Below are 16757 nucleotides of genomic sequence, written 5' to 3'. Positions count from 1 at the left end.
TGAAATCAATACCAGCAGACAATAAATGAAATTTTTAATAAGTAATCAATAGAATTAAAAGACGAAAAGTTATTAAGGAAAAAGCAACAAAATAATTTCTTAAGTCACATAAAAAGTTCATTAAAAATGATTTTTTTTAATGTGCCTAGATTTAAAGCAAAATTATTAAAAAAGAAAAGCCTTGCCAATATTTATTGCAACAACATGGGCAATGGCTTTGTTATACAAATATTTATATATTATACGTACATTTTATATTATATAAATGTATGTATATATTTAGATATATAAATTTTCTAGTGGAGATAGTGAAAATGTGTTGTGTGTTGATAGTGACAATTTGTTGGCGCTTTGCATCATTTAAGCTACTTAATGACAACAAATTGATGATAAATTAAGAGCAAAATATTTTAAAAAGTCTAGGAAAGGGTAACGTAGAACAAAAAAAGTATTTGAACTTTGACAATCTACATCCAATCTAAGAGAGCGGCTCAAAAAAGTATATACTTAATGAAAAATTACGCAGAAATTAATTAATAATTCCTGATTGATGTGTCAGGAAAAGGGTACGCTAACACGAACTTATTTTGTTATTATAACTGTCTTTATTACTAGATTGTTATATCCGGAACTAAATTTGTAGGTTAGTGAAATATTTTCTCTTATTACAACCCTCCAAAATACAAATAACTTTCAATTTGCTTTGTTCTTCGTTGTCGTTCCGAAAATGAGGTGGAAAAACTTACATGTTTCGAATAGCTAACCGATTTATCAGATGGCCGTGAAATATCTAAATTTGTTTTGCGATTGCTTAAGAAAAAACTTACACTGTTTTCAAATGATTTTTTATCAGAGTTAGTTTCGTGGAAACTTACGCTATATGTTATATACCATATGCTTTACCACGATTCGGATCAACTTACAAACATAAATAAGACAGTGGCGCACAAATACAGCTTATATTTACTCAATAGCCTTCTAATCCCTAATATATTAATTGAGATTTTATGCATTGATCGATATTAGATTAGTATGATCTTAACTAAATTTTTCTAATGTACTTTATTAACGACATCTTCAAGGGGACGTGCAAAATGCTTATGCACCTCGATTTTCGCAAATATTTCCTTGCGAACTAAATATTATCAAGGTCAAAAATTGCAAACCATTTTTGGTCACTTCGCGACAAAACAAAACGCGTGATTTTTTTAAGTTAAGTCGAATAAATATTTGCAAACCACTTTGGGCCTTAATATTATTTTTTGAGAAGCTCGCTTGAAGGGAAAGCAAAAGGAAATTTTAGGAAAGCTTATACTTAAATTTTCCATTAAGCCTGCCGTTTCATTTCTTCTTCATTTAAATTTTTTGTTTACATAAAATATTAGCTAATATGAATTTTTGTTGTATTAATTGCGTACATTAATATGGCACCCATCGACTTGACGCGTTTGGGGTGTGAAGGTTTTTAATAATTCAATGCAACAAGTATGTTTTTCAACTCTTCTGAGACAGACTTACATTGCTATTTCTATATGTATTATTATTATTATTATTATTATTAATTTCGCCAGAGAAATAAATTCTAAGACTAAACTCTTAAAAGCACTAGCATCTAAGGCTATCAGCCTATTCTACATGTAGTATATCTATTTTCACTGAAACCCATCCATTTGACGGGTAACTTTTATGAATAATCATTTTTGCAGAAATTTGGCGCGAACCTTTCTTAATCTATTAGCAATATATGGTTAAAAATGGGCGTGATCTGTGACACACACTCCCACAATGTAAAAAAACCTAAAATAAACTCGGAAAACACTGACTATTTTTTATGTTTTTGTCTATAAATTTGATTCCGTGAATATGTTTTAAAAAGACTGTTACCCAGCTGTGTTCCCCAGAATCCCTTATATGATCGAGTCAAAAATGGTCCTGATCAGTTCAGTAATACGTTCACCATTAACGCATGAGTTAATTGAGTTAGCATTTATAAAGCATTTTACTTTGGTTTATTTTTGACGCTATCTGCTACAGTTTGATTTTTACTAGATTTACGTTCATTGATTACATATACTTGTAATTGAGGAAATTTCTTTTGCACATAGGTTTAAACAACATTCTTATCCTAAGTCAATTCTCCATTAACTTTGTTTTTACAAGCATGAGTTTATGTGTACTCAATTTATTTGAAAACTATTCCCGAATTTATGAACACAATGAATACATTAACGCAATGATTAAAGTCGTTTCGATTTCATTTTTTTTAAATGCCAAAATGTTCCAAATTGTTTTAGACCCCTTTGAAGTATTTATAAGCTTTACGATCTCACGCCAAACCCTGCTAAATATTTCTATGAATTTCGAAAATGTTCTTCAACTCCGCATAATAATTTCACTCTTTTTCCAATTTCTTTCTTTTTTTTTAACCGCCTTTGCTCGTCCTCTTCTTCATCACCTTTTATTTTTTCGCAGGCACGCCAATTTTTCATGCCTGCCTGTTATTTTGTTCGTCGTCATTCAGTTAATGACCCAACATTCCATAGGGTCATATTTGAAACTAATGTAATATCAAATAAAATAAAATTTTACAAAGGGAAATTTGTGAAATTTGTGACGGAATAGTAAAATCTAGGTTGCTAAGCAAAAGTGGTGGCCTTGAATAAGTTCCATTAAAAAGACTATTCCAAAAATCAGCCCCCTACGTTCGAGCCTAGGCAAATAATTAGAAGCAAACGATGTTCACAAAGAGGCTAAGTTCTGTCTGCATCGCTTGCTGATCCCTGCAAAGCAAACAGAAGAAATTATTTTCTGATTGATTTAATCATATCAATATACTAACCGTAATTGGGATACCAAACAACAGAGGCGTATTCGACAAGGGATATTATCCACGCAATCTAAAGATCTTTCGTTACATGAGGGTCATTAAAGTTTTTCAACTGCTCTTGCATAAGACCCAGCGCCAATCTTGCTTTACGCATTACTGATTTCATATCAAGAATAAGAGTCAGTTTACTGTAGTTTAATGTAGCGTGTAGTTTTAAACTACACCAAGATCATTAAATGATGAAAGCAATTCCAAACCCTCTCCAAATAAATTTTAATTCAATGTGATGGAGGACATTCTATCAAATAACATAGATTTACGTTTTTTTATTCGTAATGCCATCTCATTTGCCTTGCATCATTGACGCAATAAATTCACGGCGACAGAAATCTTCAAAATTCTAATAAAAAAGCTTCACGTCGTACACCAGAACGTTGCATTATATTGGGGAGATCAGGTACCAAGAGACGAAAAAAGCGAACGTACATGGGTCGCCTGAATTGATGAGGAAGTCATCAATATATGCTCAGAAACATGAGATTTAAATAAAAGTCTCCGTGAGCGAACCGTAAGATAAGAAAAGAAGACCGGAGCTGAAACCACATCCTTTTTAACTTAACTATTACAAGACCATGGCCAACTCTATCAATTCCGTAACGCAATTAGATTTTTTTTGATATATTTTCGGAATCATCAATACTAAATTGTCGTGTTAAAGATACTTAGGTAATAAGTAAAGCAACCTGATATGTTAACACAAAAATCATGGCAACAAAACAAATTGCAGGGGACCCCAATTTACTTAAGCTTAATAGATTTTTTAAAGGAATTTGCCCTTACAATTTTGTTTTCTACAACTTTTCTTTTTTGTTTTTTGTTAAGACTAGGAATCCTGTGAAGCAAACCTTTTAATTTAAAAGATCGTTCGTGTAAAAAAATTCCAAAAAAATTTTAATCATCTGACTGTGTGGATTGTCTGCTATGTAATAATTAAAAGAGTTTTTTAGTACTCAGCCTTATCTTACATAAACAACAATTTGTCACTTGATAGACGTTATTTAACATTGCACTTCTTCTAAATTTTGTAACTTAAGTATATGGTGAAAAATTTTATTTGAAATATTTCATACGAAATAACTTTTTTTCTTAAATATTTGAATATTTTTTCTAAATAATGCACATCAATGGTCCAAGATTCACTCTGGTGCCCACATTGTTTTTTTATTTCTGACACAGGGCTTTAATATTACTTAATATTACAAAATTTTATTCAACAATATTGCAAATATTTGTTTTTAATAAAATGAAATTGTAATACATGAATTGCAATACATAATGTAATACAGCATCCACCTCTTTATAATTATGTCCTTGGGCGAAATCAATTAAATTCAGATATGCAATTTTTTTAGCCCATGGCTTTTTGAGCCATATTACTGTTGACAAAATTCAGCAAAAACAGAAGCCGAAAATCAAACTTTTCGAATAAAATATTCGCGTAAGTATACTTGGTGCTTTCAGCTTGGCCTTTGGTAGTTTGCATACATAATAGGTCATATCGAGAAGTCTACGCCTCAGCAGACAGTTTGCGTGCCGTTCTTGCTTCATCAGGTGCAAGATTTCATCGACTTTTTCAATCACTGCGACGTCCATCTTTGATTTTGAAATTGCGGAACGGAATCGAGCAAACCACCCCTGGATCCTACGTTCCCTCAGAACATTCTCACCGTACACATCGCAAAATTTTTTTTTTTTGCAGCGTTTTTATCTTTTTTATAGAAAAAAGCATCGTATAGCCTATTTTTTCGGATATTTTACTCTTTTTCAAATGAATACAATTTTTACAAGAGAAAAGAATTAGAAAAATGGAGCTAAAATATCACCTTTAAAGCACATGTTCCTTGGAGACAATCAGGTGAGTGTTGCCCGATTTATAGGCATCAACATCATCTAACGGAAAAAACCGCGGAGAGGTTTCAATATAATACGCCTAATATTTTGCTTACTTTGATTTTACATTTCTCTTCTTCGTTTCTACATAAATTTTGCTCAGTTTTAATTATTTGGAAGGCAAAACCAAAGTTACTACAATGGATTAGCGCGAAATATTTAATACTCTACTTTTATTAACATGTTGTTGTTGCAATCTGAATTTTTGAATCACCCAATTTTCTAGGAAGAATACAAAATTTCCAATATGAGAAATTGTTTAGTGACATAAAACTTTTTATTAAGCGTACAATTCTTTTAAGTTTTGCCGTGAATATCCAATCATTGCTAGCAAAAGTCTAAGAATGTGAGATTGTTAAAACAGAATACAAAATCTGAGGGTACGTCTTGGCATTTGTCAACGTAAACCAGTTCGACTGGATTCGGTTTTGTTGTTTTGGCTTGGATGATCCAAGCATATTTTAATATTTCATTGCGTTTGAAGTTCTCAATTTTGCGTCTACTGTAAACGCCTTTATGAGAAACCTAGCTTTCGTCTCACTTTTCGGGAAAAGCAAACGCGAAGAATTGTGTAGACTAACTTCCTTAGAACTTTACAGAGCTGTCTGATATGCTTTATAGAAGAACTTCGCTCATCTCTTAATAGATTTTCAATAAAATTTCATCAAAAGAAGAGTTCAGAAACTTAGCATAAATTGCTTTAATCCAAAATTCTTGATTGTGTAGATAGAAGAGTATAGAAGACAAGAGAAACGTTATAGAATTCTTCTCTCAAACTATATCAAGCACACAATCATACGATGTAATAGCTCCGAAGGTAAACTCGTATAACTCAGCAATAACTTCCATTCAGATCACTTTGTAATTGTTTAGCGGAGAGTGAAACGTTTCTTGGGGAAAACCATAAGATGAAAAAAGCAAATGTCAACGTAATTCGCAACGAAAAACAATGAAAAGTTTTGGAAAAAGGAAACTTCCTCTTTTTTCTTTTATTTATCTCCTTGTTTTTCCCTGCAACCTTTCTCAAACACACACATTTCCTTCGATGAAGAACTATTGCAAACAATTGTTTCCGTGAACTTGTAAGAAAACTAAAGTTCAATATATGATATTAAATGTAAGGCTAAGAAACCCTTGTGTGTAAGGTTTAAATAAGGATCAAATTTACTCATATTATAAATTAAAATAAATTTTTTTGTATATTCACTTTTATTTTTTTAATGATTTTAGAAACCGCGGCATATAAATATATATGAAAATGCGAATTTAACGGTTAGGGATAATTTCAATAAATAAACGTACATATATATATATATATATATATATACTACTGGTTATATAATTTCATAATAGATTGTTCTGTCAATATGTATAAATATGATAATGAAAAGGTATTTACTACTTTTGGGAATAAGTGCAATAAAATTTAGAACTGTTCTATTAAAACTATTATAAAGAGCAAACTTTTACTTTAAAGGAAATTTTTGATGGTTTTGCTTTATCTGAAACCACTCTAGGTGAAATTTTAAAATTACTTTAATAAAACGTACACATTTTTAATTAGCGTCAGATTGCCAATTGCTGTAGCTATATTACGAATCGACTCTTCACTCAACTGTGCGAATAGATATTATATGAATTTCAACTGTCATCCACCTACGGTGACAAACTTCTAATACAAGTAGCATGCGAGCTTTGATCGTGAGTCTGCTTAGCAGGCTATCTGCAAAATAGTTAAAAAGAAAAATTGGCCAGGTTGTTCGCTGATTACGCGAAAATACAAAGCCCATCACATATTTGATATGTTTACGCCTAAAGCAAACAAAAGGAAAAAAAGTTGGGAAAATAAAGTCAACCAGTGCGAAAATGAATCTGAATGTACAATTTGTTCTTAAAAAGGGTTAGACATAAACCTTGTGTGTAAGGTTTATTTACAAGGTAAACCATTCTACTAGTGGTAGGCGCCGTCCATCGTACCAGCTGGTCGTAACTAAAACTACAATATAAGGATAATTCTGATGAATGTGAATCATTGTGAAGCGAAACAGCTTCCACTTAGACGGTGTTTGAGCGTGATATCGGCCTATCGCATAATAACAGAACACAACAATAAACCCTGCTGACCAGTCATGGATGAGTGATATGGTATGGTAAGCAGGGATATGAGTAAATAATGCAGCATAAATAAGTCATTAATAAGCAGCCGAAGTGAAATGGATAGATATAAACAGCCATAATTAGGTTCAACCTTCCAACGGCCGAATAAACATCGGAATTTGAAAAAATAACATACGAGGCAAGTGGAACAAGATCCAACGACGTAGCATGTGATTTCATCACCTGCGGTACCAATTGCCAGAGTAGAATCGTTAATAACTCAGATCAAGCGCTTATAAGTGCCTTTCCGGTGCTCGACGTTGTAATACGTAACGCAGCGAAAAAAAAATTTTCAGAAAAAATAAAGGAGGGAGGCCGGTGGTGGACTTCACCTTTGTAAGCATGACCCAACCGCGATTCCCCAATTGATATATGAGTGAGCAGTAAACCAAGCCGGAAGTCAACCGATACCCCTAACGGCTCTACAAACTTATGGATATTAAAAGTCCTAAATGAGAAGACTTTTAAAATAATCCTAGAAGAAGGGTTGAAGGCAACTCAGTCTCAAGCTAGAGAAGAGCGGGTTGTGCAGATGGCAGCGTATGTAAGACAAGCGTGCAATGTTGCAACGGTAACAAGGACAACACGCCACAACTTTAAGCCTGCCTTTTAGTGGAGTTAAGAAATCAACATGTTCAAAAAAAAAAAGAAATGGGCAGCTTCCAGACGTAAAGCAAAAACGAATGTAAGAATGCCTAATGATGCGTAAGACGAAATGGTTCCAGCAAGTCTATGATAATACAGACGTAAATATGTTGGAAGGTGCATGCCGATTGATTATAGCAAACTTAAAACACAACAATATGGAGGTACGGAGAGAGGGTTTATAGTTAAATTGGTCGAAATCTCATTAGCATAGCATGGAACACCAAATATGCGTGCTTCGTATCATATGAATTGCGGGGCATTACATGTAATTAATGGGATGGGATCCGAAATGACATCACAAAGACGATTGTGGACCCTACATCAATATTCGCAGCGATAGCTCAAACAGCACCTACCTCATATTTAATTTAAAAAATTTTATTACTTTCTATTCTTTCTTATCAAATTAGCATCGAATTTTTTGGGGAAAGAAAATTTTTGATCTTGAAGAGATTTTGTGGCAAGCTTTTAGTTGTAAAAATAACTTTTTTTGGTGAATCGATTTTTGAATCTGAAATACAGACAATATTGAAGAATATTTTTTAATGAATAAAGAATTAAAGTGAATAAAAAGCTTATCCGGGTCAGATTTTGAGACGTTTGTGGGAAAACAGTAGAAGCGATCCAAGCCATTCTAATCAACAGAAAGTAAAAAAAAAAAAGCTAACTAAAGAAAAGAACTAGAATTCATTAATTGTAAATATTAATTATTATTATTAATTATTTTGTGTTTAGTTTATAATACTACAATACTTATAAAAACCCCTTCGTCTATGCATGCTTTCGTTGACAGGTGAGTGAAAAATTTTTTCTTCTTTTTCTGGGTAATTAAAAACTTAGAATAATTAGAAATTTGTCTAAATTGAAATTTTAATCCTTTTTATACTTTAGTCAGCTTTAATATTTTTTCTCTATAAATAAAAATAACTCATTTATATACATATATATATATATATATATATATTTATATATTCTGCCCGTCGGCATTATTTAATGCACTCTTTATTAGTGCACACTCTGTAGTATTAAAAGGATAAGAAGATTTAGCATATCTTGGGAACCAAGCTAATGCCGACGAGCTAGGCCTCAATGCGTGAGTGTGCTCTAATTTCACTTTTATATCACAACTAGCTAACTATATTAAATTACAAAATGTTTCTCTCAAAAGTGAACGGCACTCGCTTAAAACCTGGTGTGACTAAGATATGGAAGACGCAGAAGTTACAATTGGTGCCAAAGCCGAATAACTCTACCGGGCAGTTCAGTTGCTATCAACCTCAGTGCAAAATAGACATAGCTGAAAAAGTATTGGAAGTGGTATCATCTTCTTGCATTGCAACGCTCGGCCACACCTTGCAAGAGCTGTTAAGGGTGCATTGCTGCAGCACAAATGGATAGTTTTGCCGCTCCCAGCATAAATGAGGCCAGTGTTAAATCGTTGCTAAACGTTCTTTCGACAAGGTACCGCCATGTTGCCAGGAAGATGTACATGCTTCAAGTAATTTTCTTCTATATAAGTATCGCCATCGATACCGTGACTACTTCATTGACTTCATTTGGTAGACACTTGGGTTTCTCGTTCTTCTTGCCAGTCCGTAGACCAATCTAAAAGCATACCATAGTCCTATTTCCGATACAAACTTACGCTGGCTATATGTGAACGAAAGCTTCGTGGACAATAATCTTGCCATGAAAAAGTTTATTTCGTATGCTGACCGACCTAAGGTGTTTCCTGACGAAGATTGCAATTTTCCAAAAAAATTTCCAAGTTATCCTGTTCTAATTTTCTGTCCAAAATAAAAATGAGCTCTCCATATGCTAAAGATGTCCTCTACAAGAGTTATCATGGACGTTTTTGTTGAAAAACGTTGAGATGTTTTCATCCTGCTTTTATCTTTAATAATCAGCATTTTCAAATGCTGCTGCGCGTTCAATAATTTTGGTTGCTTTTCAGCTATCGTTTGGGGAGGATACTCTTGCGCAACGTTGTTGTTTTAAAATTGATTAAAACATTTAGTACGTCAAGAAGGTTATTCCACTTTTCGATATATATATAATTAGAATATTTCGATATGTATATAATTAGAATATTTGTGGAAGGGAGAGTTGGTCGGGCAAGAACATAGAAGTTGAGAATACGGCCAAAGTAAATTGTGAATAATCCTAAGGAACATAATTGTAAGTAAATGGTGCTACTGTTAAGGAATATAATTGTAACTAAAAGAACTTTGAAATGTGTTTGTCTTGATGAAAACATGCGCAATCAACTGATACGGACTGTATCTTAACAATAATATTTAATAGAACGAAAACGGGTACTTAACACAACAATAAGAGCGAGCGCTGAAAAGGTTTGTCAAAGGTGGTTTGCCCATTTCCTAAATATAAAGATAAAGGTCGGGACGGGAGATTTGATTTATGTTTGGTTTGCGAATCGGAGACTCATTTGAAATGTGGGGGCTTTAATGATAGTCATTAAGATCGGTGAAATAATTTCAGTTTCTGCCATATTTGTAGAAATATGGATATAAATTATTATAGACTATCCGCCTGAGTAGTCGAAGGGGAGGAATCTCGACTAGCAAGTCAATGGTCGTGGGTTCGAATCTCAAGTGCGGTAGAGTTTTTAATAAAAGCCGATAGCCTTAGATGCTAGTGCTTTTAAGAGTTTAGTCTTAGAATTTATTTCTGTGGTGAAATTAATAATAATAATAATATTATAGACTGTTCAAACAAACCAATGAAAGGTTTAAAAATATAAATAAAGAATTTCTAGATCTCGTTAGCAACAAGAGAAGGTAGGCCTAATGTAGATCTGACCGGTGACTGTGGTGTTGAAATGTTGGTTCAATGTTCAAGGAACTCTTTGACTCCTTGACTCGGGCGCCTCCACCTTTGCTACGCCCTTAGCTCTTGGTAAGTAAGCTTTCTCGGCGGAGATTCCGACAATTATAGTTGATGAGAGTAGTAACCACGAGGATATATCCACTGCTGTTGAAAATGTGGAGAAGAATGACGCGGTTCTTTCATCACCTGTTTAGAGAGCTTCATCCCTATCATTTGCCGTGCATTTGACACGTCAAGAATAACGGTTTTTAAATCCAACATATAGATAAAGCGATGTTTTTTTAAGATATTGTGTCCACCGGGATTGTTCGGATGTCTGATGACCAAAAAATTGTGGCCAGATGTTCTTGCTATCAAAAACCTTGACCGTTCTCTGTCGGATGTTACATCAGCGAGAGTGGGTCCGATCTTCCGAAACAAGCTGCTACTTCAAAATATCTAGACGTCACATTAACTTGTCTTTACCAAAAAGAAAAGAAAATCACAAAACTAAGTCTGATCAATGGGTCTATTGTCAACCAAAGTATCTCCAGAACTAACTCTAATTTACCTTCACTGTTCACACTGCAGCTATTCTTTCAATAATGATCCCCTGTTGTTTACGCAAAGAGTTAAAGTCTTCAATTTCTGATTCTGAAATTTTATGTACTATCTACAACATGCATAAACACGATCGCATTAACTAAAAAGTGCAGAAGTTCTAATGTCGGTATCAGTTAATCTGCTAGGTATATGGCAATAAAAATTGAATCCTTTATCTATTCGCATAATTCTTCAATCTACGTCAACGAACATCGCGCGCTTTTATATTCCGCTCTGTTCGTTATCAACGCCTTATGAACATCCGGTAGAAGCCCTCAACAACCCGGTAGCGCGTACCAAGCCGGAAGAGTCTGTTCTTATCTTGGGGGGTTTAAACTTACCAGCTATTTCTTGGGTCTATCTACATAATCACTCCTACGTGCCATCTCCAAGGAATATTATTCAGGTGAACGATATGCTAAATCGGAATTAAGTCTATTTCAATTAACAATATTTTTAATAGTTGGATTAGAATGCTGGATTTGGTCTTTATTTATACTTACATCTGTATATTGACACGGGGTTATCCTGTCGTCCTGCCTGAAGAAAAACATCACCCATCAATTCAAGCATTGATACAGATTCCTGGTAAAATCGTAAGAAATACAAGGAACGTGTTCCAGCAATTAGTTTTAAGCACACCGATTAGGAGAAATTAAATTACCTGTTATCCATGGAGAGCTGGCCTTGTGTTCCAGAAAGGGCTCACCAAACATCTGATTCATTTATTCTATGATGGAGTCAACTTTTTTCTAAAGCGGTGCTTAGATAGTACCATCATAACAAGTGCAGACAACAGTGCAGGGAGGTCTAATCGGAAATTGAAGTATCTCAAAAATGAATAAAAAGTAAATTTATAACCGCTACAGACGCTGGAAGTTGACTGCTGGCCACGTAAAATTTATGATTGTCTTTAAGGAGTATAATGTCAAGAATAAACTGCGCTGTTGGAACTACTTACTGGAGAATACTTAAGAAAAGATCCTAAATCTTTCTATGACTTCGTTAATAGACAAAGGAAAATTAATTATTATCCTTCGTCCATGAAGATAAACAACGTTGAACCTGCAGATGTTAGCGAAATTGCAAATTTATTTGCTGACTTTTCAATAGGAGTTTGTAACGATATTACCAATATAAACGCAAATATGAAAATCAGATTTCCGTATAGTGAAAACATAGGCTTGAGTTTTTATGATTCACAGTTACATATTACATAGGGATAACAAATTTAAGATTAGCCTTGATGCTGTATTTAGTTGTGTGCTACGGAAATGTGCTGTAAATTTATATGCACCATAGACCAAACTACACAATTTCACTATTACTTCTGGTTACTTTTCATCAAAGTGGGAAAAATCATTCATTATTCCGCTTTTCATGACTACGAGCTCGACATATGCTGCATAATAATGTAGCTTTTAAAGAAGTAGTATTCTCGTGCGTTGATGTATGTGGATGACGTTAAACTGGTTTTCAGCTCAAGTGATCGCCAAGCACAATTCTGTCTTTAACAGGATCTTAAATTAATTGGATGTTCCTAAATATAAACAAATGTAAGCACATGGTTCTCTGCCGGATCAATGCGTTCAATACGAAGTCAATAACGTGTAAATTTATAAATCACTGTTACTGATCTTGGGGTCCAATTTTATAGCTCACGTTAATATTACTGTTAACAAGGCAAAAAGCGCATTGGACTTCATCAAGCGTGGGAACACAAAATCTCGTGATTCTAGTTTGTTATATATATCGCTACTTAGGCCTATTTTGGAATACTGTCGGACTATGTGGGATCCACAATATGAATTTTACCGTAATAAAACATATAATTCTGTAGTCGAATTCATCATCTATTCCAAACACTTCATCCTCTCAGCCTTACTTCTATCCAACGTTCCGGTTTTAACCTAAGTCGTTCGTATACACCATCGCTCGACATATCATTTTTAGATGAAAAATGAACCGCCACTTCCTTATTAGAACTTACTCATATCTCCATTGCTTCATAACATATTACCTTTGCCGGGTTCATTCAAGTGGAGATACCCTCTTCCTAGTATTAATTTTCTTGGTTGGAATTTATTGCTATAGCAGAATTTTTAAATTCATGACTATTTCATATTCGTTTTGTGCTCATTAATTGAGTTGATGACGAAATTTAGACAAACGCAATCACTGGTCGGTTGGTGTGCCAATATAATCGAAATTTGATTTAGTAGAAATAATTATTCCTTGAACATCACCGTAACAGTTCTTTAGAATATTAGGCGCGATATTTCTCAAAGCAACCTTTTGGGTACGATCTTATTTATCCTATACATTGATAATCTCCTGTCTGAGATCATATCCTTCTCGATTTTCGCACACCCAGGTAAAACTGGTTTGCTCCTTCAATGCTGGCATTATTCCTTTGGCCTTCATTCAGACTTAAATGTGCCTATGTCAATCAACTTCTCAACAATCTTGGCAGCCATGCATGTACGACGACCATTGTTTTTTGTCTGCGACAAATTTTTGTTTTATTTTTATAATTAAATCCATCTTTGTGTGGTATACTGTATTGACAGCATTTTGGATTTTGCGAATAGCGATGAGTGAGCTCGCACTTGTGTTTGTTAGTGTGCGACCGCGTTGGTTTTTTTGTCGCAAGCTTATGTTTACATAACTTGGTTTCTTGTTTCTTACATATTCTGTGTGTTCATTATTTTAGTCCTTACTGGGGTCAGCGTAGCAATTAGCAGGCAATTTTCTCCGCTTATTTTCATCGCATTTTCTCAAGTCTTCTTTGGCATTCTACTAGCATTGAACGTTTATTTAATCATGTCTCGCCAAAACAATTCTAAGTTCTGATCGTTACCCAACCCGTTGGGTACCGAAGTTTCGGGCACCCGAAGTATGGTAAATCCAATATTGGATCCTTTAAAGGGTTACATTGGCCTTATCTTGACTGTATAAAGCGACACAGAGACTTTCATCGAAGAGTGCAGTCATTTCAAACGTACAGTTGCCTTTGAGAAGGGTAAGAGACCAACATTTGGTGATATCTCCTCCTATTTCACATAAAGCTTCTCATAAATGTCATAAACCTATTCTAGATGCTTCTCCAAAAACCTTACCTCCCACAAGGAGCTGGTAGACGTTACTTCGCCCGATCTTTTAATGGAACTGAGCGCTCCATCTTTCGTTTTAAATAATGATTTTTGGTGTACTTACTTACTTGCCGTATTTTCAAGGCTTTTTCTAGTAGCTCTCAAAGCGGTTTCGTGTAAATAGCCTTCAGCAAAGCTTTTAATTTAGGTAGCCATAAATGATGGGTGTTTTGACTCCAGGTCATGCGTTGTCCTTCATACTTATTGAAACGGATAGGTTCCTCTCTTCATAACAGATAATTAAGAGCTCTTTTTTACGGTATTGTTTGATCAGAAACTTCGTTCTATTCTGCACATCCATCTATCTATAAATAAAGCTAGGCCTGCACATGGCTTTATTAAACAGTGATCAACTCAGTCAACGTAGCTACAACCATGAGCTTTCCAACCCATTTACGTGCTTTTGCAAACATCGAAATCAATAACAACTTAGTCTTACTATGCTTTTACCTATGTTATATTTAAACTAAGTGTTAACGGTTCGCATTATTTGTAAATAAAGCGTCGTATGTTTCTATAATTGATTTGCCAAGCTTTTGGATGTGTACAAAGGTTTAAAGGTTCAATCTCTACTCGGGTCTTTAGCCTGGTTTGGTGTGTGCCTCTGTGTGTACAAGCTTTAATTTATTTTTCGTTTGTTTATTCCAACAATAATTTTATGTTTCCCTATTTTTTTTACCTTTATGCTATATTTCATAAGAGTATATATATAACAAGTAGACAAGATGTATTTTTGAAGGTCAATCTAATTCGACTGCATGTTTATGTTACCTGAACAAATAAATAAATGAACTTTAAAGAAGTTTGCTCGCTATGGAATATTTCGATGAGTCACGTAAACTTGTAACGAGCCTTCTTTTCGGGGTATGCTCAGGGCTAACCAGCAAGTCCTTTTCCAAGAGAATTTATATAAAAACCCTTCGACCTTCGTGTTTTCTTTTATATATTATTTGTTTACGAGGAATATATTTGTTGTATTACTTAGGATGTTTACAATTAGATTATACCGTAAGTGATAAGCGATTTTTATAGAAAGAGGAAAAAAAACCAGTCGCGACCCGACTGTTGTTTGAAATTATTTTCTGCGTTTGGTCCCGCAGGTGCAGGGGTATTGCCACACGCCGTTTTATAGTTGCGATCATCTTGTACATGTGCTAAAATGATGCTTTTATGGATATTTTATTATCAATGCTATCTTATGTATGCGTTAGTATATACCTGGCGCTTCCAACTAAAACGTATGAGCAAACATGTATAGAAGCCGTTAATCCCTACTTAACAAGAACAATTTCATGTACTAGCGTTTGCATATTGAAGTAAATGTTAATATGCAAGCATGGCAACAACTGTAAATATAGAAAATTCGAGATCATTAGGTATGTGTTCATACGTGTAGTATATTGAAGTGTGTGTTAGTTAAACCATCCCTAGCATACTGACGGAGCTGTTAATAGGTGCATTTTTAGGTACATGATTTTGCCTAAGACTAAGATCAATAAGTGAAAACACCAAGACCGCTAGATATGTGCCTTTGCATTATATGTTGGTGACTTACAGTTGAAATATATGAGACCGATTAAATTATTGACCGTTAATCCTTGCCTAATAAGAATAATTCAATGCGCTAGCTTTTGCATATTGAAATATCTGCATGACAACAACTGTAAACGTAGAAAATACCAGATCATTAGGTATGTGTTCGTACGAGTTTGTGTCATTGGAATGTGTGTCAGTTAAACAACAAAACATTTCATGTACCATGCTAACGGAACTGTTATCAGCAAGGAAGCACAACGTTTGCTTACAAACTGAAGAACGTAAGAACTTTTCTTCATCTAGTGGTCTTATTTGATAATAAGATCCATTTTAATATGCATTGAACTCCGTATTAATAAACCATCATCTCTACTTAGCGAAAAAAATTGAAATTCCATGCGTAGCAAAAATACTGCAAATGTGTTCGGTTAGACCAGCACTTGACATATGCCGTAATGTAGTTGCATAAATTTGATTGAATTAGTCCAAAACCAATTCTTACTTTTTATCGTAAGGAATTTGCCGTCCTGCCCTCATGCTTTATTATCACTACATAAAAACTACTTTCAATAACTTTATATTCACTGAAGAAACATAAATTCGTTTAGCAAAATTAATAAACAGTGCTATAGATTCGCCGATCTTATTAAACAAAATTAACGTTCTTGTCTATTTATTTAGACGCGCATGGTTCATAAAACCTAATCAGTGTAAATCAAACTACGAATTATTTAGCCCACAACAAATATGAACGGAGGTGGAGGCTGATACAATGAGGCGTCATTCCTATTTTCGGGTTTGGGCTTCATCTTTGCGACGTTCAACAAAGCTCTATTCGAGGTCACAAATCATATGATTTTGCTTATTTATATATAAATAAAACAAACAGAAAACGACGCACAAGCAGAAATTGACTTTTTTTTCAGATTTATGCGTTTATTTAATTTACGTTTGGCTTACACTAATTTAGATATTTTTTAATGTTATGTAATTTGTAACTGTGCATTATTATATAAGAAATGAAAAACAAGAAATTAAGACCATCTATTTTAAAATTG

At 34.0% G+C, this 16757-nt stretch overlaps 1 protein-coding gene across 1 annotated transcript in view; it reads left to right on the top strand.

Moving 5' to 3' along the window:
* Positions 1-254: 254 nt before the first annotated feature.
* The window catches only part of LOC119640279, an 88171-nt gene continuing 71668 nt past the window's right edge, over positions 255-16757 (top strand). The window contains exon 1 of the mRNA XM_038038188.1: positions 255-566. Coding sequence (XP_037894116.1) covers positions 551-566 — 16 coding nt within the window. The 5' untranslated portion in view covers positions 255-550. The remainder of the gene's footprint in view (positions 567-16757) is intronic.

Source organism: Glossina fuscipes, unplaced genomic scaffold (assembly GCF_014805625.2).
Source record: "Glossina fuscipes isolate IAEA_lab_2018 unplaced genomic scaffold, Yale_Gfus_2 117, whole genome shotgun sequence".
Lineage (NCBI taxonomy): Eukaryota > Metazoa > Arthropoda > Insecta > Diptera > Glossinidae > Glossina > Glossina fuscipes.
Note: the sequence above shows the minus strand (reverse complement) of the source record. Positions and strands in the feature narration are given on the sequence as shown.